Below are 25,471 nucleotides of genomic sequence, written 5' to 3'. Positions count from 1 at the left end.
TATGAAGATTTAATGTCAAAAATTCTTTATTTCCCAAATAACTATTTAGGGAATTGTGGATTGTATTATTTCATTTTTCATAATTTAACTTTTAGCTTAAAATTAAATTTAACTCTTGTTCTGCTTTAGAACTGCACTGCAAATATTAAAATAATTCCTCAAATATGCAGAAAAGTCCCAAAGTAATATGAGTTGTATAGGGGAAAAAAATTGTCAATTTGTCTGTTCCTATTTTTACATACGACCTGTGCAATTTAATGAATATTAACTATTTAATTCATTTTTAATTATTATTATAGATAATTGGAATTCATTTTCCCATCCATATAAGAAAATGGAGTTTGGGAAATGGGAATTGTTCATCCCACCTGGACCAGATGGGTTTCGCCCTGTATCTCATGGATCCAAACTGAAGGTGAGTGTTTCAAAAAGACACTTCATTGTTTTATCAATATTTAATTTATTGTCAAATTTCATAATTGAAGTTTTGTAGTATTCAGTTATGTACCACTTAATATTTCAGAGTGAAAATAAAACCTGCAAACAATTTTCTTCACCATAAATTATCAAAGTTACTATATAATGAACAAAATAGATTATTATAAATATAAATGATACATTTATAGCAACTCTGAATGTAAAGGATTCCTCACCAGGATCCACTCCCAGTGACTCAAGTGTTGATGTCATTGTCCTTTTGTGATGCTTGGAGGCTGTGTGGGCCTGGATGGGAAACATCAGGCTTCAGCTAAACCCTAGCCTAGCAGGACCAAGTAGCTTTGGGTAAATAGAGCTTCAATATCTGGGAATTTGACATCTGGTTGGGATTACACTACCCTAGGTGGACTTGGTTCATACAGATTCTCAACTCCTGCTTGAAGAGCTGGTGGCAGTCACAGCTAGGAGAGCATTGCACAGTTCAGATTGTATGCCAGTTGCAGTCTTTCCTGGATTAGGAGTCCCTGTGCTCAGACATTCAAGCCTCACCATCTTACACTTGGACTCCTGCAATGCACTCTACATGGAGCTACCCATGATACATTCAGATGCTTCAACTGGTGCAGAGCATGGGCAGTCTTTGGGGCCCCTATAGTAGCCCATGTTACAGAGCTGTTACACAAGCTGCACTACCATATTCCAACTCCCAAATTGCTGTCCTTGAATTTTATTTTGGGCTTGGATCCTAGGACTATGTAAGATATGGTAAATGCTGACTACCTTTCTAGTCAGAACTGACAAGCAAAGCAAAACAAAATTATTGCTGGCTAACACTGGGTGAAATCTGAGATTGTGGAAATCTTAAATACACTAAAATCTCATGTATTTTCACAATTTTGTGAGAACTTTGTCTTTTTAGTATTTTTCTTTTTTAAATACGTAGAGGTTTGTAGATACTGTTCAGGAAATCTAGAGATAGTGCAATGGTCTGAAATGCTGCAGTGGTGCCCTCTTGCATGTGGAAATAATTTTTGCAAGAAGGAGGCACTAGTGAAAATTAAGCCCAACTCAGTCTGAAGTGAGTTTACAATAACTTTATGGCCCATTTATCATAGTAATATATAATTTTCCATTGTTTTTATGTCCCTTTTAGCATCTTTTTAAAAAGGTATAACTTTTTCTATAAATGCATACTATTAAGTTAAACTTTGCTGTTGCCATCAGTGTAATTACAATCCTAATAAGAAACAAGGCAGCAAATATTAACTTAGAAAAAGATAGTGTGTCAGTGTGATAGATAGATAGATAGATAGATAGATAGATAGATAGATAGATAGATAGATAGATAGATAGATGATGGATGGATGTTAGAAAGACAGATAGATAGATAGATACTGTTATAGTCCAGTTAATTCTTAGTTGTTGCTAAACACCAGGGACAAATTATAGGAACATTTTTGGGAAATGCAAATAATGCTAAATGAGGTATAATCCTTTATCATTTTTCAAATTAATATGTTGAATATAATTCAAAGTTTAATTAAAGGGAATAAGATATATTTTATAAGAATTCCGAAAAGGAAGCTAAATTGGTAACTTGCAAATGTCTTTGAAGACATTTAGGAGAAAAACCAATAGTCAGGCTGCTTTAATGGAGAAAGAGTACTGATGATTGAGATTTGGTGGAGGGCTAAAAAATGGAGTAAGAATGGTTTGAAATGGACTATGTGGAATCCTGAGCAGGTGTGGTTTGTGCTACTATATTGATTGTTTTAAATGAGTGGAGATTGTGTAATTCCTTTATGGTAATTTTAAAAATCCAAAAGATCATAAAATTAAAAAATGGATAAAAAAAATTGTGTATTTGTGTATATGTATGTGCATACACACACATACGTACTGTCATGTGAAAAAGAAAGTACACCATCTTTGAGTTCCATGGTTTTATGTATCAGGACATAGTAAAAACCACCTCGTCCTTAGCAGTTCTTGAAAATAGGTAAATACAACTTCAGATGAACAACAACACATGAGATATTATACCATGTCATCATTTATTTTACAAAAAGAAAGCCAAAATGGACACGCCTTGTGTGAAAAACTAAGTACATCTTATGATTCAATAGCTTGTAGAACCACCTTTAGCAGCAATAACTTGAATTTATTGTTTTCTGTATGACTTTATCAGTTTATAACATCATTGTGGAAGAATTTTGGCCCATTCTTCTTTACAACATTGCTTCATTTCATTGAGGTTTCTGGGGATTTGTTTATGCACAGCTCTTGAACCATAGAACTCAAAGAGGGTATACTTTTTTTCACATGACTATATGTATATGTGTGTGTGTGTGTGTGTGTGTGTGTGTGTGTGTGTATGTATCTATGTATGTATATACACACGGAGGTGGAGCAGAGGTGAAATGTAAAATTTGTTACTACCGGTTCTGTGGGCGTAGCTTTGTGGTGGGGGTAATGTGACTGTGTGGGCGTGGCCAACAGTTGTTTTTTTTTTAACTTTTCAAAGCATTTTTTCTGCAAATGCAAAAAAATGCTTTGAAAAGGCTCTGCTGATCAGGTAACACAGCTGGGATCGTCAGAGCCTTTTCAAAGCATTTTTTTAACCACCTCTTCCCCGGAAGAGGGTGCAGAAAAAAATGCTTTGAAAAGCCTCTGATGATCCCAGCTGAGCTGCGCGATCATCAAAAAGCCTCTGATGATCGTGTGGCTCAGCTGGGCATGGTGGGGGGGTGCAGGGATTTTTGCTACCTGTTCTCCAAACCACCCGCAGCCATCGCTATCGGATCGAGCGATCCGGTCCGAACCAGGAGCATTTCACCCCTGAGGTGGAGGACGTGTTGGATATGTTCACTGCCTTTGGTTGTTTGTAAAAATAATAAAGGGGTATACAAATAAAATAAAATAAAATAAAATAATAAAATAAAGTTATTGTTGGGGAAGGGAGAGAGATGTATGATGCACCCAAATCCAATACTTAATTTAGATAAGTGGCACAGCCTGGGATATTAAATTCATATCTTCACTTTTCTTTTTTGAAAATTCTTCTAAAAGTGGAAAAGGAAGAAACAGAAAAAACATTACATTGATTCCAGAATTGATAGCTTAACTTTTATTTCCAGTAATGTTTTTACCAAGGCTCTGCATTCATTATGATTTTGGTATAGGGGAAAAATTATCAAAAATATACAATTGTTCTCCAATGCATTTTGAGATGCATAAATGCGGCCATCTCATTAGTAAATTATGTTTACTAATTTACTAAGAGTTCCATTAGAAACTCTTTGGAGACTTCAGTTTTTATACTCTTACATTTTAAGAATTATCCTTTTATTCTTACACTCTGTTTTTTAACCTCTTATTGATATCCTCTAATCCTGTGGATGAAATCTTGTGATAACTTTCTCAAAAGATTTTGGAAAATCCAAGTATGTGATATTTACCAGCATTGTCTAAGAACTCTTAAAAGGATAGCGAGACAGGATTTGTCTTTGTAGAAGCTAGGTAGACTGTTCTTGAGCCAAACCTTTATTTTTTTTTTATTTTGATACTTTTCTTTTTATTAATAATTTCCATCAACTAACCTGAAGAGAAAGTAAACTGGACAGCTTACAGTAACTTTTGTATCATTATGAGTATATTTAAAACTCTGTTCTATATTTATCACTTTATAATCCATGGTTTTGATACTGTTGTTTTATACATTTTAGATATAAATTGAGATTTTATTTGTGTAATTTGTTATGATGCCCCTCTTGGATGTAAGATTAGTATTCACATTGGTTAGTTTTTGATGCCAGATGAAAACTCAGGCTTTTTATTAGGTATAAATATCATTATAGCATTTCTGTAGCTTTGTTTGTTTTTTTGTACGTTTGCTCATTGCTCATTGCTTCTGTTGATTTATTAGATTTTGTAATGCTGATTGCTGTGAGTTATTTACTTATGAGCCATGGTGGTGCAGTGCTGCAGGCTATTTCTGTTGGCTGCCAGCTGCCTGCAGTTCTGCAGTTCGATTCTCACCAGCTCAAGGTTGACTCAGCCTTCTATCCTTCCGAGATCAGTAAAATAAGGGCTCAGATTGTTGGGGGCAATATGCTGACTGTAAACTGCTTAGAGAGGGCTATAAAGCACTGTGAAGTGGTATATAAGTCTAAGTGCTAGTGCTATTCTCTGTTCTTCTTGGATAAAGAACAGGATAAGGCTACCTTATTTAAAATCTATTACATTCATTTATTTTACTTTTATGGATGTACATTTAATCTTTCTTTCAATCATAAACTATATAAATTAATAAATAAATGATGTAAATAATGCTGTTGCCAATCATGCCTTTATTTTATTTATTTTTATTTTATTTTATTTTATTTTATTTTGAATTTGTATACCGCCCTTCTCCCTGAGGACTCAGGGCGGTGAACAGCCAAGTAAAAACATCAAGTACAAATATTAAAATACAGTTAAAATATACATATATAAATTTGGCCCCATTAATTAAAAACAATAAACAAAACACTTAAAAACACTTAAAAAAATTAGGCCAGCCCGGCTTGCTGGAAAAGGAAGGTTTTAAGGGCACGGCGGAAGGCACCGAGGTCTTGGATTCTCCTTATCTCTGGAGGCAATTGATTCCAGAGGGTAGGTGCCCCCACAGAGAAGGCCCTCCCCCTGGGGGTCACCAGCCTGCACTGTTTGGCTGATGGCACCCCGAGGAGGCCCTCCCTGTGGGAGCGCACGGGTCGATGGGAGATTGTCGGTGGCAGCAGGCGGTCTCGAAGATAGCTAGGCCCTATGCCATGGAGCGCTTTAAAGGTGATAACCAACACCTTTAATGCCTTTAATTGCTTGATTTTTTCACGTATCTAATTAAATTGCCAGCTTTAGTTATATACACACAAAATATCTCTTAATAGTAATAACCAATTATTATTAACCTCAGATTGTCTATCCATCCATCCATCCATCAACATCCAACTTGAGTATCCAAATAAAAATCCAGGACCATTTCATTTCTGAAATTCTTACTGTTTATTGAATACATGCATGACACTATTGAGGTAAAACTAACTCTTGGAGCTTCAGGCCCCAGTCCATATTATTAAATAAGGATTTTCCCAGACAAACCCCCAGGCTTTCACATAGACAAGGGAACCATCTGCCTCAATTTTTATTTTTTATTTTTTTGCTTTAATTTATATGCCGCCCTTCTCCGGAGACTCAGGGCGGCTTACAATGCGTTAAGCAATAGCCTTCATCCTTTTGTATATTTATACAAAGTCAGTTTATTGCTCCCACAATCTAGGTCCTCATTTCACCTACCTTTGAAAGGATGGAAGGCTGAGTCAACCTTGAGCCTGGTGAGATTTGAACTTGCAGTAATTGCAAGCAGCAGATGTTAATAACAGTGTTTAGTCCAGTGTACTACAGGCTCTTATACACCTGCTAAGGTGTCCTTGAAAAGTTTCCAGACTCTCACAAGCTTCAGTGGAGCTGTAGAAATTTTATTTCTCCAGTTAACCCATTCGTAACCAACACCTCCCCACTTCCTCTAATGACAAGTAGAAATGACGAGGCACATAGCTGCCAAAGTTTCACTCTTGACACTGTCTGTCTGTCTATGATCTTTTCCTGAATCCTAATGCCAAAAGAAATACACACTCAAAAGGAGACAAAAAGGAAGACAGGAGAGAAATAGACTTAAATTGTTTTGATTTCAAACAAAACAAGTGGGACATATGCATATATGTACAGAGATTTAAAAATTTGAGCATGAAAATCTAGCCCAAGACCATATGAGTAAGAATACAAGAGAGAAAACGCAAGTTAAATTTCTTTCTTTCTTTCTTTCTTTCTTTCTTTCTTTCTTTCTTTCTTTCTTTCTTTCTTTCTTTCTTTCTTTCTTCTTCCTTCCTTCCTTCCTTCCTTCCTTCCTTCCTTCCTTCCTTCCTTCCTTCCTTCCTTTTTCTTTCTGTCTTTCTCTTTCTGTCATGCCTGACTCACAATCAAGTGATTTTGAGCAGCATATAACAAATTTAAAAATATATAAGTTGATATTCTGAATATTACAAACTTTAAATAATAAAAAAGAGCTAAAAACAGAATAAATAAATTAGGTGAAGAGGAGGAGTTAATTAACCAGCAGCCATCTCAATATTTTGCCAGTCCACTAGTATCCCCACACCTTCCAAACCAAACAAATGTTGAGGGACTTTCAGAAAGCTAAAGGGTGAGATCAGCCTCAATTCGGGAGAGGGGTGGGGGGGAGAGAAGAATATTCTATAAAGCAGGATACAGCTGAAAAGGCTTGCTGCCTAGGATCCACTAAATGAAATTCCTTAGTTTCACTCCCGCAGTATGGTGTACTGTATCTGGAGGATAGGCAATCCGGAAGAGGCGGTCCATCAAATATTAGATATAGATATTATAACGTTATAATAATGATAATGATGATAATGAGTATATAGACTCCCAAGTCTAGCAGAATAATTTATTTCTGAACCTGGTTGTAGAACGTTGGAGAAAAGATATAGAATAATAAGATGTTTTAAATATTCCGATATCATTTTTCATATACACAAGGGGATCAATTTTCATTATTCCAATCAACAGAAAGACACTGACTGGAGAAGTAAATGGAGATGGAACATAGGAGGGAAGTCACTACATTTTCTTGGATTAAAAATACTATGGAGAAAAAAATGAAGCAAATTTCTATTATATATTAGTTGGACCAGGCACAAAGTATTGCATCCATTATAGCATTATTTTTTAAGAAGGGCACTGACAAACAGGTGCATGTCTAGAGGGGAGAAACAAAGATGATAAGAGGTCTAGATTGAAGCACTTGTATGGAATAGTTGGAATTGTTATGCATATTTAACATGGAGAACAGAACACTATTGGGAAATATGATAGCTTATATTCAAGTATTTGAAAGACCCTCATGTAGAAGATGAGCAAAATTGTTCAGAGTTTTTCCAGAAGGCAGGATATTCAGCAATGGCTTGAAATGACAAGAAAATAAATTTCAATGTTTTAACAGTTAGGATTGCTCAATAGTGGAAGACACTTGGATGGGAGTATGTGTCTTTCCTTTACTATAGGGATTTAAGCAGAGACTGGACGGTTATCTGTTGGGAATGCATTATGCACAGAGTTGGACAAACTACCTTCAAGATCTCTTCTAGCTCCTACATTGTATGATTCTAAAAGGGTAATGGCCACACTGGAAGCAAAAACCGTATGCTTTTACCTCATTATATACAGTGCAAGATTTTACCAAATAAGCTCTAACTCATTATCCTCTAAGCAGCAGACTGTGACAGGAAATGTTCCTATTTATGTGCATGGAATTTGTCCATTTCTGTTTTCAGTCTTGTTGAGAAAAAATAGAACTATCCTTTTTCATGGTTTGTCAGTCTTTGAATGCAGGCACAGAAAAAAAGAGGGAAAATAGTTCTGGAATCTTTGAAGGTTTATAGTGGCGAACAGCCTGTTACCTACCCCCTTGTCTTTAAAATGTATTAGAAGCTGAAATTTGTGTCACTGCTAATTATTGCCATGCTGATTGATATATCTCACATTAGTCACATGAATTCATATGCATTTTGCTTTTCATAGTTTTGAATAGAGTTTTCATTTTGGTTAACATAGCCTAGATGAGACTATAGGATTGGATTTGTGTTTTTAATCAATAGACCAATAATGATACATAAAGTGACATTTAATGCAGAAATAAAATGAGAGAAGATACTGGTTTTTAATCATTCACTAGAATATAGTTTATATGCTTTTTTGAAATAGAAAGCTTCCATTTATTTTTATGAATAGAGTTACATCTCCCTCTTTTGGAAAACGAAGGCATGACTTATTTCAGAGACAAGACTTTGTTACCTGATACAAGCTTTTTTTTTGTCTGTGTGTGTGTTGTGGTCTGTCTGTCTGTCTGTCTGTCCGTCTGTCTATATCTATCTATCTATCATCTATCTTAGTACAGCTCTCTTTTTTCAGTAACATTTAAAGAACACTAATCAATCAGCACCAAAAACTAACCCTTAGTAAATATAAATTGAATATTAACAGTAAAGGGATTAGGTAAACATTTATTATGACTTTAAAAAGATTGGTGCCATTAATGCAATTATCCAGCTTTTTAAATTACTAATATTCAGAATAGGATTCCATTAACCACATGGAGATTGGACAAGATTATACAAGAATTCACATACAGTTTTAAAAATGCAGGTATATACCTTGTTTTCAGTAGGCACCTAGTGAAATCCGTGTATTACCGGAGTAAGATTATTTAACCATATATATGACTTCAGTTAAGAAGGAATTTCTCATAAAGTACGTAGTTATTCAAAGAAATTACTAAAATAATGAAATAATCATGTCTGAGAAAAAAAAGTGTGGCATTTAGATGGTGTGTTTTATCACATTAGAAAATGGGAGCCCCTACTGTTGTCTTTTTTCTTTGCTTTGTTTTTGTACCATATAGCACATGAGTTTGAGAGGTTGCAAAGGCTGAAAGGTATTTACCACTGAAAGTACAGAATATTTGACCAAGGGTATAATTTTAAGGAATGCCTGAAAAGATTAAAATAAATTCATGTTGAAAACAATGGGAATACAAATATGTTCTCATCCCTTGAAATATCTGTTCACAGTAGAATGTGTTACAGAAAAGAGAGATTTATAATTAAATAAAAACTCAGAGTTATTCAGACAATAGTTTACAGGACAAAAAAAGAAGTTAATCTCTTCTTTTTCTTCTCTTCTGAGATATTTTCTGGATAGTCTGAATATTCTGAAAAAAATAAGTCAACAGATTTGGCATTCGCTGCTCAACACTGTCAAGTATACAGCCAAGATACTACAATGGAGTATGCACTGGAGAAATGTGCTACATCACCATTAACTAGGGGAAATATTGGGGGGGGGTTCTCTCTTACATCTAGATGAGATAGGTAGCACATAAATCTAATAAATAAATAAAATAAAAAGAGTGAAAACTGAAAAAATCAAGATGACCAATAAGAGGAGTGTAGATGAAGATGATCACTACAAATACCTAGGCATTCTACATGCTGACAGTGTAATTAAGGCTGACAAGGCAATTAACATTTGGCCAATTCAAGCCATTAGATATACCACTAGAATAGTGAACTGGACTAAGCAGAACCAAGAGCCCTGGACAGGAAAACCAGAAAAAAATAATGAAATGACTCATTATCTTCATCCTTGCAATGATGTTGACAGACTCTGCTTACCAAGGTAAAAAGATGGGGATGGAATGTTGCAACTGCACCATAGAGGTAAAGAAGAAAAAAGGGTATTGGAAGAATATCTGAAGAATATTGAAGAAGATGCACTGAAGCTAGTATACCATGAAGTCTTATTGAGTACCAGAGAGTCCATACTGCTGTACAAGAATGACTAAATGAAGAATAAAGGAGATACAGCAAGGCAAAATATTACATGGTCAGTACATTAAACAGAAAAGAGAAGAGAAGAGAGGAGAGAGGAGAGGAGAGGAGAGGAGAGGAGAGGAGAGGAGAGGAGAGGAGAGGAGAGCAGACAAAGCAGATAATAACATGACCTGGCAATGGCTAAGAGTTGAAGAAAGCAGACGGACTAATTCTGACGACATGTGATGAAGATTTAAGAACAAAGCCAAAATTGAGAAGACAGCAACTGATAGCAAGTGCCACCTCTGCAAAGAAACTTAAGAAACAGTGAGTCATCTATCTAGCTGATAACAGAATAGAAGAAAAAGTACTGGAGAAAATAATAAAATATAAATACTGCAAATATAAGTAGAATGATTGTTGCAAAAGAAAGCAAAGATAGCACCAAATGTAATAGGTGCCTTGGGTGCAATCCCAAAACCTCTGGAGCACCACATCAGCATTGACAAAATCAATTGTAGAAGGCAGCTTTACTTGAAACATCTTGCAACAATACTTTTAATGCTATCAAACAATAATATCTCCCTATTCCAGGTCCTTCGGAAGGATTCGATAGGTGGATAAAAATAACAAATCCAGTCTAAACGCCTGGCTGACATTGCGATGAATCTTAATAATAATAATAAAAGTTATAGCCAAGGTGGTATAATTACCTTATTCTGCTGACCATGCACTTAACTGCTTTTTTTCTCCCAATATTCTCAATACTGCCTTTGTAATTTAAACTAAGAGCAACAGAAATATGACTGCTTATGTAGTGTCCAAGAAGGAATAAAAGTTTTTTTCAAAAGAAGCAGAACAATCTTGAGTCGCCTATCAGCAGTTTAATTATACACTCAAAGCAGTGGTGGGTTGCTACTGGTTCGCCCCGGTTTGGACAAACCGGTAGTAGCGGCAGCCGGAGGCTCTGCCCACCCACCCGGACGTCATCAAATATACTCTGCACATGTGCAGAAGCTTCTGTGCATGTGCAGAAGTAGTGCAGACGTGAACCGGTAGCAAAGGTAAGTGAAACCCAGCACTGTCTCAAAGCTGTCAGAATGCTGCTGCTCATTGTTTCTGATTTGTTTCATTGTCAGAACAGTGGACAACTGTCTTTTTGGAGTTCTGAGTGTTTTATGGTCAAAGGATTTGCACAGTGTTATAACAGCTATAGACTAAATTATGTAAAAATGGGGAAATGGTTATACAAATCCACCCAACATGTACATATATGCCCCAGAGGTTTTTCCTTGGGAAAACTTGAAAATTTCATTAATTTTTAAATTGAACTTTTAATATTTTCTTAGTTTTTTACATACACTTAAAGTTGACTGCCATGTTTTAATAAAAATATTGATTAAACACAGTAATACTGAGCATCTCTGTATTTTTCTGTATGATGTCATATACATTCAGGCATATCTATATATGTACGTACATGCACAAATATTTGAAAAAGGGGGAAAGTGAGATGCACATATTCCTAAGGGGTTGGTCTGATTGTTTGTGTTTGGCTCTTTTCATGTATTTAATCTATTTTCCTTGGCTTTTTTTTTTTTTCAATCTATACATCAATATGATACTCTTGGTTCTATGTTTACTTCTATTTGCCTCTTGTTTTGACTACAAGTTAGGAAATGTGATCAGGGGAATAAGTTCATCAGAAGAGTGCTTCAGTTCTTTTTTGTTAGATAGGAATCCTCTTTGTTTTGTGTACCTTTCTTCATCCACGTATCCAAATATACATTTTAATAAATATATAATAACTTGAAAAGAGAAATTGAATAATTTTTACTGCTATCTGCCCTCCTAGTCAGAGAGGCCAGCTGCCACTGCCAAGCAATTTCAAAATGTCTTTGGCATTGACTAAATTCAACAGCCAAAATATAACATGGGGTACAAAGAAGATGATCTAGATTATTGGATAGGACTGCCAGTATCCCTCAGTTTTGCAGTTCTAGAATTCCAACTTCACAATTAGCATTGCTATAAATATTGCTTATTTTTGGAAGTTTTAATGGTGCTTATTTCACTGGCTCTGAACATGCGAGGCAGAGCCTGGAATGACTCTTCTGCTAATGGAAATTGTGTAATAATGGTACCATATAAGAAAAAATGTGCTTTCATATATTGACAGTTCATTAAAGAATGATAAACATCAATAAATAGACATTTTTTTAAAAAAAATATGCAGTCTACTGTTCCAAAACTTGCAGGAATCTGTGCTTTATAATTTACTTGTTCTTGTGGGTGAAGATTGGCCAAGTAAGCTGATGATATCAAGCTATTCAGGCTAAGATAATCAGTAAGGTTTTGTGAAGAATTCTAATACAATCTTGAAAGTGAGTGAATAAGCCTTGCTATTGCCAGTATTTCAATTGTAATGTGAATCTCAGTGGCTCTAAAACTCCAAACTTTACATATATATCTGTGAAATCTGAGCTAGAAGAGATTGATCAGAAAAATGATTTTGGAGTCATGATGGATAGCTCAGTGACAATATCAACCAACTGCAACTGCCATAAACAAGCAAATTTGATGCTTGGAATCATTGGGAATTGAAAATAAAGCTGTGACTATAGTAATGTCTTTATATAAATGCATTGTAAGACTGCACTTGGAACAATATGAATAGTTTTAGTCACATGTCAACAGAGACCTGTTAAAAATGCAACATGTATACAAATATTATTAGAATATTGTTTAAAAATAAAGCTTGTGCAACTAACTTTTTAGCTTGATGTGAAGGAGAGCATTGAGAAACATCGTTGTTTATTAGTTGTGGTAATGACCTTCATTTGTTATTCAAAAGGAAATTTACATAAATCATAAGTCAGAGGCTAATACTTTTAGTGGCTTTTGAGTGCAAGAAGACATATATTAAATAGCAACTATAATGGAGCAAACATTATTTATTCATGAAATTTAACTGATAAAACAATCATAGCCTTTTAAATTAGCAACATTCAGTGATATAACCAAAGCATGTCAAAAGAGACTTTTCTTGATGGAATATGTGGAATAAAACTATGCTTGATGCAATAGAACTATTATATTAAGTATCAATGATTAATAAAGCACCATCGTGATCTTAAGGACCATGATGTTCCATAGAGTTTGGGCAGCCACAGAAAAAAACTGCTTCCAATCCCTGAGTCTCCTAACATACCACATTCTATTGTGTTGAATGATCATATTCTAAGTGATAATAATATAAAAAAATGAGGGAAAGGAATTTTTTTGGAACTCTTATCACTAATTGTTTCATATATTTGTATGCGGTGCCTGACACATTCTTAGTATGAAGAATGTGTCAAGCAAGTGTTGGCAAATGTGACTGTTAAGTAAATGAGTAAAATACAACTAGACATCAGCGGCTATCATCATGATAAATACTCTTTATGTGGAACAGCTTTAATATAAATATGCAAATATTGGAGGCTGGCTATTTACAAGGAACCTATATAAGACACAATTATCTCTATCTCTGCAATTTATAATATTCCATTAAGGTGGTATTTCAGTGATACACTAGATTTTACGCAAAGTGTGCAGAGTATTCAGAAAAAACATGAAACAGATAAAAAACTAAAATTACAAAACTATGGGCACCTTTTTATCACACCTGCTGAGTTTTTTTTGTATTGTAAACCCCCCCCCATATTTTATATTATTTTTATTCAGTATGAGTCAAATTATAGTTTAAGTTAAGCTTGTATTGGGTTTTACTATCATAAATAACATTCTTAATAAAAAATATATTAAGAAAAAATTAATAGAAATACAAAAACCAGACAAATTAGGCATAAATGCTTGAATTGGGAAAAAAAAATGTACAGCTCGTCATTCAACTGCAAACCAACTCAGTCTTTCTGTCAGCAAAAAATCCAAAAGCAATTGTCAGAACTTTGCAAAAAAAACAAAAAAAAAAAACACTTTGTTGAAATAAACTATTTATAGTATTTCCTTTTACAAACAGTCTTAATCTTTACTTCAATCAACTATTGTTGTAGTTTCTGATTTCTTTTCAATTCTTCTTTATCTCATTGCGTAGATATTTTCAAGGCTGTAACAAGCCTCTTTTGTAGATTCAATTAAAAAAACATTTCTAAGTAATTCTTTTGGTTTGTTATTTGTATTTCTCTTTTCATTTTTAAAACTTAAGCCAGTTTCTTTTGTCTATCCAATAAAACATACTTTATTATAATTCTCTTTTATCTGTATGTAGGCATCCCATGACTTGCTTTTTGAAGGAATGTAAAGGGTGCATAAGTAACCCCTTGTTTTATTTCCATATTTACAGGCAAGGAAAAATACTGAATCTGTAATATTATCTCCAATGTGTACTTTCAGTGGCAGCTGAGACAGTTAATATTGGGCTATTGTGAAAGTGCAGTTCAAAAGTTATATATAGAAATAGGATTTGAGCTGGAATATCATGTCTGAAAATAACAAGCAGAATTTGTTCCTAATTGTGTGTATGTGGTTTGGTTTAAGTGTAAAATAACCTGTAAATATTTTCAAACACTATGGTACTGAGAAAAGGAATACTTTAAATATGGTATTGATATTTACAATCACAGCTATATCATTTATATTTCCAATCGTAATTTAATTTCCATACTTTCTCATTACTTTGAATTTTTTAGTTGGTGATAAGAACCAAAACTGGAGAGATCCTTTATCGCATTTCTCCTTGGGCTAGATACGTAGTTCGTGAGGGTACCAACGTGAATTATGATTGGATTCACTGGGAGCCATCAACTCCATATAAAGTAAGTTATTAAATTAACTGTGATCTATTTCTTATAAATTTTGATATTTTTATACATGTCAGTAGGCTTTTTTCTTAAAGTTTGTAAACTCTCTTAGAGAGTTACATGGAGAAAGAATTATATTTTTATATGTAGAATATTGTTTATTAGAAGGGCAAACTGTGCACTTTCCTATATATATTATGCATGTGTATGTGTGTGTGTACACACACACATATATACACACACACAGAGCAACACATATTTATACTTGCAAATTGTTAAAGGTATTTTATATGTGTATCAATCAAAGGTAGTCCCTAGTTTATCTTATTTGTGCTGAAAAATTAAGGCTGGCCAGATCTAGATGGAAGACATTCAGATTGTAGGTTGTTTTCTTTAAAAACCCTAGAAGAAAGTAATGGCAAACTACCTTCATACTGTTGCCAAGATAGCATTTCCAGGAATTAAATTCAGGAAACTTTAATGAGTGCTGAGTTGCTTCAGTATATTGCCTGGTAGAAGGTAGCCACTTATAGTGGGGCAAAAAAGTATTTAGTCAGCCACCAATTGTGCAAGTTCTCCCACTTAAAAAGATGAGAGAGGCCTGTAATTGTCATCATATGTAGACCTCAACTATGAGAGACAAAATGAGAAAACAAATCCAGACAATCACATTGTCTGATTTGGAAAGAATTTATTTGCAAATTATGGTGGAAAATAAGTATTTGATCACCTACAAACAAGCAAGATTTCTGGCTCTCACAGACCTGTAACTTCTTCTTTAAGAGGCTCCTCTTTCCTCCACTCATTACCTGTATTAATGGCATCTGTTTGAACTTGTTATCAGTATAAAAGACACCTGTCCACAACCTCAAACAGTCACACTCCAAACTCCACTATGGTGAAGATCAAAGAGTTGTCGAAGGACACCAGAAACAAAATTGTAGACCTGCACCAGGCTGGGAAGACTGAATCTGCAATAGGCAAGCAGCTTGGTGTGAAGAAATCAACTGTGGGAGCAATAATTAGAAAATGGAAGACATACAAGACCACTGATAATCTCCTTCGATCTGGGGCTCCACGCAAGATCTCACCCCGTGGGGTCAAAATGATCACAAGAACGGTGAGCAAAAATCCCAGAACCACACGGGGGGACCTAATGAATGACCTGCAGAGAGCTGGGACCAACGTAACAAAGGCTACCATCAGTAACACACTACGCCGCCAGGGACTCAGATCCTGCATTGCCAGACGTGTACCCCTGCTTAAGCCAGTATATGTCCAGGCCCGTCTGAAGTTTGCTAGAGAGCATTTGGATGATCCAGGAGAGGATTGGGAGAATGTCATATGGTCAGATGAAACCAAAGTAGAACTGTTTGGTAGAAACACAACTTGTCATGTTTGGAGGAGAGAGAATGCTGAGTTGCATCCAAAGAACACCATACCTACTGTGAAGCATGGGGGTGGCAACATCATGCTTTGGGGCTGTTTCTGCAAAGGGACCAGGACGACTGATCCGTGTACAGGAAAGAATGAATGGGGCCATGGATTGTGAGATTTTGAGTGCAAACCTCCTTCCATCAGCAAGGGCATTGAAGATGGAACATGGCTGGGTCTTTCAGCATAACAATGATCCCAAACACACTGCCCGGGCAACGAAGGAGTGGCTTCGTAAGAAGCATTTCAAGGTCCTGGAGTGGCCTAGCCAGTCTCCAGATCTCAATCCCACAGAAAACCTTTGGAGGGAGTTAAAAGTCCGTGTTGCCCAGCGACAGCCCCAAAACATCACTGCTCTAGAGGAGATCTGCATGGAGGAATGGGCCAACATACCAGCAACAGTGTGTGCCAACCTTGTGAAGACTTACAGAAAACATTTGACCTCTGTCATTGCCAACAAAGGATATATAACAAAGTATTGAAATGAACTTTTGATATTGACCAAATACTTATTTTCCACCATAATTTGCAAATAAATTCTTTCCAAATCAGACAATGTGATTGGTTGGATTTGTTTTCTCATTTTGTCTCTCATAGTTGAGGTCTACCTATGATGTCAATTACAGGCCTCTCTCATCTTTTTAAGTGGGAGAACTTGCACAGTTGGTGGCTGACTAAATACTTTTTTGCCCCACTGTAGAAGTGGTAGTGCTGCCTGTATCAAACTGGAAGAAGTGTTTTCATGCTTCCCTAATACTGTTTGAAAAGTTAACCTGATGAATCCACAGGATGCTGTCACTCCCCCCCCCTCACTTATAAATGAAGGCACATAGTATCTCTATAACAGTGCTGTATTTTGAGATTCAGTTTCAGTCTTTCCCCCTAGGATAATAGATGTTGATGAAATACTTAGGTCAACTGAAGAACCTATTGGGAATATTAAAGTGAGTGAGTTTTATTACTGTGATTATTCTGAAGAATCTAAATTTCCAGTTCGTTCAAACAACTTTAAATATAATTTTATTCATTATTTATATGGAGAGTAACATAGACTACAAAAGGAAAACACTTTCTTTACAAAATTAAATTTATAACAATGCACAGAGCACCTGCATCTGTTTTTTGTCCTTTTCAAAACCAAATAAAAATTGTCAAATATACTTAAGCCTTTCTGTGATTTGCTGCCAGTCTTTCATCTTACAAACTCTGTGAACTTTCACATTTCAAAAAGCATTCCATATTTCAGTAATTCAGCTCTGTATGATAAGCAATATTGATTTATGCAACTTGCATGCAATTACAACTTGTTTAGCAGTCAAGAGACTTGTTATTAATTTTGGATGTTCTTTCTACAGTATTCCTGCTAATAGGCTCAGTAAATTAATCTTTCATTTATTGATAGGAAAGAAAGATGAGAACTGAGGACTGGGATGCAATGGAGTGGAAAGGACAATATAAGACGTTCAGTGGATAATGTTTCCAATATAAATAGTACAGGAACCAATAAACTTTAAAAATATGTCCCAGTTTTTAAACTGTCTTTCCAGGAACCTAGGATTTTCCTAAAAGCATTATTTGCTGACAAAAATAGTAATGATAAATAATGCCATTATAATTCTTCTACACAGTAAAAGAGAATTGTATCTATTCTGTGTAATGTTCTTCAAGTTAATGATGAAATCTAATATCTTGTGAATTTTGAATAGAAGTTTACTTACTAATTATTTGGTCAAAACATTTGGTCAAATTGAGATAGTATGAATTTTCTGACCAGAGGAATTTTAATACATTATTCACAAAGAATTTTCTGACCTTAAAAAAAATTAGAAATCTAAGTAGCCAATGTATATTTTGCCTTTGCAATATCTGCCTGGCTGGCCTAATTTTCCCCCTCTTTTATAAAAGATTTTTAAAATTTTAAATATCTTTTAGTATTTATATATTCAATTTTAAATTGGTTTTAAAAGTTTGGAGTTTTAAATTTGTCGGGGCCAAAATTATTTAATTTGATTTTATTCTATTTTTTAAATTTTGTATTGTATGTGTTTTTATTGTTTGGCTGTGCACCGCCCTGAGTCCTTCGGGAGTAGAGCGGTATAGAAATCTAATAAAATGAAATGAAAAATGAAATGGAGCATCTGCAATGATAGTTTCACCCAGATGATCAAATACCTGCCCCCTTTTAATGTGCATTGCAAGCATGTAAAAATGAGTAAACTTTTGCTTAACTGTACCTACAATTTTGAAACCAACATTTCCTGTGGATGTTCCTGGATTAAATTATGTCCCATGGGAGCTTTGGAGAAAGGAGTTTGTGCACATTAAATTGCTCTCAATATCTTGTGTTTATATAAAATTTAATGTTGTGGTTTAGATTTTAACATGTCCATTCTTGTCTAAGAAAACTAACAGCTTTCAGATTTTTATTCTTAAACTATTTTTTTTCTTGTGTAGTGGAAACATCCCATTCCTAAGAAACCCAAAAGTGTAAGAATCTATGAATCACATGTGGGAATTGCTTCCCCTGAAGGGAAAATAGCTTCATATAAAAACTTTACATACAATGTGCTTCCAAAAATCAAAGATCTTGGTAAGTGATATCTGTGGCTTCTTTTGAGATAAATTTTAATGACTCCTGTGTTTTTATTAGAACGTTCATTTCAAAAGTCTCCATATTGATTTTTAATACATCACCTCAGTGCATTTTAATGTGGGATACATGTATTTTTTTTTTAGAAAGCTACTAAAGGCAAGATGCTGTTGATAATATATTTATGTAAAGAGCCACATCCAGAAGTAAATTGCTAGTTCAATTTACTAATCAAGTTGCATGTAACTTCCAGCATCTGTGAGTAGCCATGCTTTGAGAAATCCTGTAGCACAGGGGAAGTGCCAGAAGATTGGAGAAGAGCCAACATTGTGACAATATTTAAAAAAGTGAAGAAAAGAGGAATTTGAAGACTATTAACCAATCAACTTGATATAAACACCTGAGAACATTCTAGAAAAAAATAAGCAGTGGGTTTGCAAGCATTTAGAAGAGTGTTTGTCAAAAACTAGCATAGATCATCCTAGACAATTAATGAATCTATGGAATGCTATGAATATATTTAGACTTCATAACTCATTTGATAAAGTATATCACAGCCTCCTTTTTGATAAATAGGATCAGTGTGGGATGGATTACCAGATGGATTCACAGTTGACTGAACAACCGTAGGCAACACGTAGTCCTTTATGCCCACATAGATGAAAGTCTGCAGTTTCTTATCTTAGGGTTTAGTTCTGGGTTCAGGACTCTTTAATATCTTTATAAATGACCTAGAAAAGGAAATAAAAAAGGTATTCATAAAATTTGTTGATGTCACAAAATTGGGGAAAAGATCACAGAGGTAGTCCCAATGAATTACAGAAAACAGGCTCAAAATTCAAAAGATCTTGATAGATTTGCACTTGAATTGTTGAACATAAAGGTAAGAAATGTAAGGTTCTCCAATTACTTTATATTTTTAATTTAAATAAGAGATAGCTAAGGGCCATGACAATGGTTTTCCAAAACATAATCAGAAACATGGTGTGAATTTATTCTCCGGAGCATCTGAAGATAAGAAAGAACCAATGAGTGCAAGCTTAACAAAGACAGATCCAAATAAGGATGAATTTCCTGAATGTGAGTGCTCTTAGGTAATAGAACAGTTCCATCATTGGAAATTTTCAAGAAAAGACTGGGAAAAAAACAGACCTCCAAGATCCCTTCTGACTCTGTGACTATGATACAAATACAATAATTAGAACTAATATTGAAAATTGATTTGTAATTTTTGATTCTTGATGAGTGTTTATTTATTATTAAAATTTTATACCAACTGATCTCCCCTATTATAAAGCAAACCTTTATAGGTTATAAAAAGACAAATAGAAAAATAATTAAAATATAAAGCTATACAAATAATTTTTTAAAACTTTACCCCCAAAATATCTAAGAGATGGATGGGACTGGGAAACTGGATGAAAATTGTCCAGACAGATTGGATCCAATGTTGGTTCTTGAGGAGGGGGAAGACCAAAGAGGCAGACCAATTTAAAATTTAGCATGATTCTATTAGAAGCATCAATAACTGATTGAAAAAATGTCTGTAATTTAATACTACAGTTAGTTATAAACATTGATTTTTAGAAGTAAACAATATAGATACAACATGTTTTTTTTACAGAACAATCTTTTAAAATTGCAATTTAAAATCACTCCATCCGTCTGATAACAGGAAATAAATAAATATGACACCACACCATAAATAAGACTATAGGTAGTCATATAAAACTAAATTAAGGTTTAAGTGAAATAGTTTTAATCAAAGATTTTAATTAATGCTGATACTAAGTGCTAATACATAAAGTAATATTTATTTTATTATTTTTTTTATTTTAATTTGATTTATATGCCGCCCTTCCCGAAGACTCAGGGCGGCTTACAATGTGCTCAGCAATATAAAATATAAAATATAATATAAAATGGTTATGTCCACAGACTTTCAAGTTTGACCTGTAATTCATTCTTCGCCAATAATTCTTGCTTGGTTGTTAAAGGGGACGTATATATGCTTTTATAGATGTTGGCTTCATTGCTTTAGTAAAAGTTTTCTTTTAAATATGTGTGGTTTCATCATTAAATTATACTTTTCCCTTCAGATTTACTTCATTAACATCGTATAAAATATTTTGAGTGGGATAAGGGACAAATAGAAACATTTTCTTTTTCTTTTTCTTTGGTGCTCTGAACTTTCAGTAAATTTCAGATCAAACTTATGCTTCTTTAACATTTGTTTTTTTAAACAGATTCCTTGAGGGAAATAAATTTGGAGAAAAAAATGTCAATTAGAAATGGAAATGTTTGAATCATTAAGAAAAAAAGCACGAAGTTTAATATATGTATAGTCAGTTACTTTTATTATTAACACTGTAAATATCAAAAGTGCAGTTTAAGTTCAGAGCATGCACATTGGGATACTTAATGTTCTAAAGTCAAATTACAATTATATTTGCATATTATATATTTCTTAGTAAAAGGCCAATATTTCAATGCACTTAAAAGATTGCTTCAAATGTCGGCTTTCCCAGTTTTGATTTTAAAAAAATGCTTCTTTTGGGCTTAATTTATATCTTGATAAATATAGATAATCTTGACCAAAATCAATTGTAATATTGGCCACTGTTTTCTTTAAAAAGCACTGTTGCAATCACTAATTTTCTTCTACAAACAGGATATAACTGTATTCAGTTGATGGCTGTGATGGAACATGCTTACTATGCAAGTTTTGGTTATCAGATCACAAGTTTTTTTGCAGCATCAAGGTATGCTTTATTATTTTTGCTGTTTTTATTCTTTTTTCCTCTTCATAGGAAAAATATATCAGAAAGATCTAAACCAATGAAAAAGGTTGACAAACTTGATCAGGGAAGTATATGATGGACTGTGTTCATAATTTCAGCAGTTGTAGGCACCAATGAACTTACAGTCCAAAATGGAACAATATTTCAGTGACTGTCACCCTTACATATTACAAACAATAGGAATATGGTCTGATATTGATTCATTGATATCAAAGTGCTTGATAAAAGGCAGCTTCTGCAATTTTCAACTTTTCTTATAAAGCCATTTGATTAATAAATAAATATTTCTGAACATAAGAAAGAAACTGAGGAAAGTAGTAGTAAAGCTGAAAACATTTTAGGGGCTTGAGTTTTTAATCCTACACCTCAATAATTGTTCATTTCAGTTGGAAGAATGTATATTCTCCACTCTCAGATTTCAAAATCTCTATGAATGACAGCAGTGTCCAAATAAAAAGTTGGGAACGAGGCAATATGAGGGAATGTATACTGAATTACTAAATTATTTTAAATAAATGAATATTTTTATTGACCTGTTTTAATTGTTTTGTTTTCTTTCTTGGAACCAGGATCAAGATAATATACAATAAAATAGATTTTACTTTTAATTCATTATCCATGTAGATTTCTTCAAAAACATGGAATAGTTTGTTTCTCTACTCTGTCAGAAGACTTATTGTTTTCAGAAATGAAAGATAATTAGGGGAACATGCACAAAATACATTAGTTTTGGATTGATTGAAGAAAGCCACTGTAATTTGAAAAAAAAAATCCTGTATAATATAGATTTATTTATAACTATAATTAATTCTAATAATGTTATAAACTAAATCTGTTTTATATTTAGAAATATTAAATAGTTTTAAAATAAATATTCAAGCATAAAGCATATGACCTTTCACATTAGGTAAACACAGTTGTTTGCTAAATTACATTGTTAATTGCTTGAGTATCATTGTAGATTCAAAGCTATCTGAAATCTAATGGCTGCCAGCTCTGCATTTATAATCAAGAGTTCTATCACAAGATACTGTATTTGAGATTAGAACAAGCTATCTTTGTAGCTACAGCTTGTCCTTCCAGCTTTTTTTTTTTTTACTGCAATTCCATTTCTAGATACATTCAACATACACTGCATATGGTGCTGAAATTAAAGCTGCTAAAAACGTACTCTTCTAAAAGTCAGTTTGAATGTGAACTAAGTTATAATTTCCTTTTGAAATGACTGAAAAGTGATGCAAATTAAAATTTCACTCTTTCATTTCTACGGTACTTTTTACTTGTGAAGTGCTTACAGTCTATATCTCGTATGTTCTTCACAGCATTCATATGAGAGACATTGAATTTACTTTTTTCCTATAACTTCAGAAAGTATCTAATGATTTGCTTAAGGCCTCCCAGTGAGTTATTTTTTCACCTTCTTTCTTTTACTCTGAGAGTCAGATCAGTATACTAGCATATAAACAAAGAAAATGTAAATTTTATTGAGTTAATACTCTGTATAGGTTAAACTGTTGTTTGTTTAGCCTAGGATTATATCACATGATTGATGTGCCTTTTATAATCATATCAGTCTTACCACTTGATTTTCTTAAGCTTAAATAGATAAAATATCTTCTATTCCTCCCTAAAATGCTGTCATTAAATAAGAGTTACAGTTCTAGTGAATCATAATAGTAGTAATCATGCTGATTTTTTTTTAAAAAAAATCAATGTTGTATACAATTAATTCTAAATGTTTATACATTTTAGTCGATACGGCACTCCAGATGACTTAAAGGAACTGATTGATGTTGCCCACTCAATGGGAATCACAGTTCTATTAGATGTTGTACACAGTCATGCATCAAAGAATTCTGAAGATGGCCTGAACAATTTTGATGGTACTGATTCTGCATTTTTCCATTCTGGTCCTAGAGGAACACATGTTCTTTGGGATAGCCGACTTTTTGACTATGCAAAGTAGGTATAAATAATACGATGAGTGCATCTAATTAATTTACATACATATAATCTATAGGTCATTTGTTTTCATCCAATTATTAATGTATTATTGTGGCTCTTTAAGAGCAGCAACATTAAAAGCTTGTGAAAGATGCTGCATAACTTATCCAAGAGAATTTAATAGCTGGGCTTTGACAAGCAATTTAGCCAATTCGATTCACAGATGAATGTTTGTCTGATTGTGAAAATTAAAGTATCAGATAAAACTGTTTACTGTATTTTTCGGAGTATAAGACACACTTTCCCCACCCCTAAAAGAGGCTGAAAATTTGGGTGCGTCTCATACTCTGAATGTAGCCCTGCCTACCCACCGGCCCCCACCCTTCGGCCTCTGTGCGGCCTCTTCCTGCCTGCAGAGATTGCTACTGACAACAGCTTGTGTTTTGGGCTCAGCGCATCGCATTTTTGGCCTCCAAATGTTCCATTTGAGAGCCCTTCAAGGCTGTGGGGATCGCCAAAGCACATTGCCGCTGATCACCATCAGAAAATGCAATGCGTTTGGAGGCTTAAAACCAAACGTGTGGTGCCCAAAATGGTTACCTCGAACAGCTGCTGCCTTCTCTTACTGCTTCCAAGCTTCACTGGAGCTCCTTCCAATGATCAGCTGTGCTTTTGAATCTTTTTATCAGCCCTAATGATACCTTAGCGATTTTCTGCGCTTTGCCTGCTTTTCTCATTGCTGTTCCCTCCTACAATCAGCTGTGCTTTAGAAGCTGTTTTTAAGCCCCAACCAGGGGCTTTTGAGCGCATGCTCAAAACCAGCGAACTAAGGCTAGGGCTAAGGACGCTAGCTAGATGAATATTTGGTAGGCAGAATTTTTTTTTCCTATTTTCCTCCCCAAGAACTAAGGTGCATCTTATACTCCGAAAAATACAGTATATGCAAACAAATAGCTGATTGTTGGAATCAGCTATCAAATAGAATTTTATATGTGTAAACTGGACAAACAAATGTAATATAGAATGGTTTTGTTATTGTTTTAGTTCCCTTTCATAATATTCTACTCCATTTTTCTCCATGCTAGTTTTCTTTCCTTTTTCCTCTGCCCCTCTCCCCATGAAATACTGATTCAATTGCCCGTTAAGATCTGCCAATTCTATTTTTTTTTAATTTTATTTTTTGAGAGGCAGGTAAGTATTTTTCATCTTTCAGTATGGAAAATCATTGCCATTTTTCTTCTTTCATATGTAAGTTATTTCTTTGATATATGTGTGTATATATCTCTGTATGTAAACATAAAGCCTCTTTGGTGTAGTGGTTTAAGGCATCAGGTTAGAAATTGGGAGACCATGATTTCTAAGTCCACCTTAGGCATGAAGCCAACTGAGTACCTTTGGACCAGTCACTTATACTCAGCCTTAGGATGACAGCTCTTCTGGATAAGTAATATTTTGAACAAATTTAGTTACATATTTCTGCTGTGTAAATTATATGCTCATATAAAAGAAGTAAAATAAAAAATAAATGTAATATTATTACTTTTATTCCATCATTATCAGTAACAGTAATAATAATATATAATATTTGTGAGTTTATATAAATAAAGAACAGTATTTCTGGAAATGTAGCATATTAAAATTTCAATATTCCCTCATAACCAAACCCTGAACATAAGGTTTATAATATATGCAAATAAGATATGCTACAGAAGAATAACTTTAATTTTTAATAAACATTCTTGATGGATAAATTCTTTTTTTTTTTCTCCTTGCTTTTAAGTTTAAATTGGTATGGTATAATAGGAGACTTTAAATCACAGATGCCACTTTAGTTAGAAAATTTTCAAATAACATATAATTTCCCTTGAAGAATTCTGTTTCCTTTATTATCTACATTCAAGCACAGCTGTGTGCAAAATCTTTAAAATGTAACTATGCTGGGGGGGGGACAAGATTGTATGGTAATTAAGCGATGTACTGGGATATTTATGAAGGACACTAAAAGTAATTGTTAGTTTTCGTACATTTTTATTGGTA

At 34.0% G+C, this 25,471-nt stretch overlaps 1 protein-coding gene across 4 annotated transcripts in view; it reads left to right on the top strand.

Annotated features, from left to right (window-relative positions):
* Positions 1 to 25,471, top strand: part of GBE1 (1,4-alpha-glucan branching enzyme 1) — a 146,664-nt gene that overhangs the window by 58,948 nt on the left and 62,245 nt on the right. For all 4 annotated transcript variants that reach the window (XM_070942660.1, XM_070942664.1, XM_070942662.1 and 1 more), the window contains exons 3-7: positions 300 to 415; positions 14,555 to 14,680; positions 18,554 to 18,689; positions 21,361 to 21,451; positions 23,243 to 23,452. In XM_070942660.1, the coding sequence (XP_070798761.1) occupies positions 300 to 415; positions 14,555 to 14,680; positions 18,554 to 18,689; positions 21,361 to 21,451; positions 23,243 to 23,452 (679 nt within the window). The remainder of the gene's footprint in view (positions 1 to 299; positions 416 to 14,554; positions 14,681 to 18,553; positions 18,690 to 21,360; positions 21,452 to 23,242; positions 23,453 to 25,471) is intronic.

This window comes from Pituophis catenifer, unplaced genomic scaffold, assembly GCF_029215685.1.
Source record: "Pituophis catenifer annectens isolate HBS135680 unplaced genomic scaffold, rPitCat1.0.hap2 SCAF_4, whole genome shotgun sequence".
Lineage (NCBI taxonomy): Eukaryota > Metazoa > Chordata > Lepidosauria > Squamata > Colubridae > Pituophis > Pituophis catenifer.
Note: the sequence above shows the minus strand (reverse complement) of the source record. Positions and strands in the feature narration are given on the sequence as shown.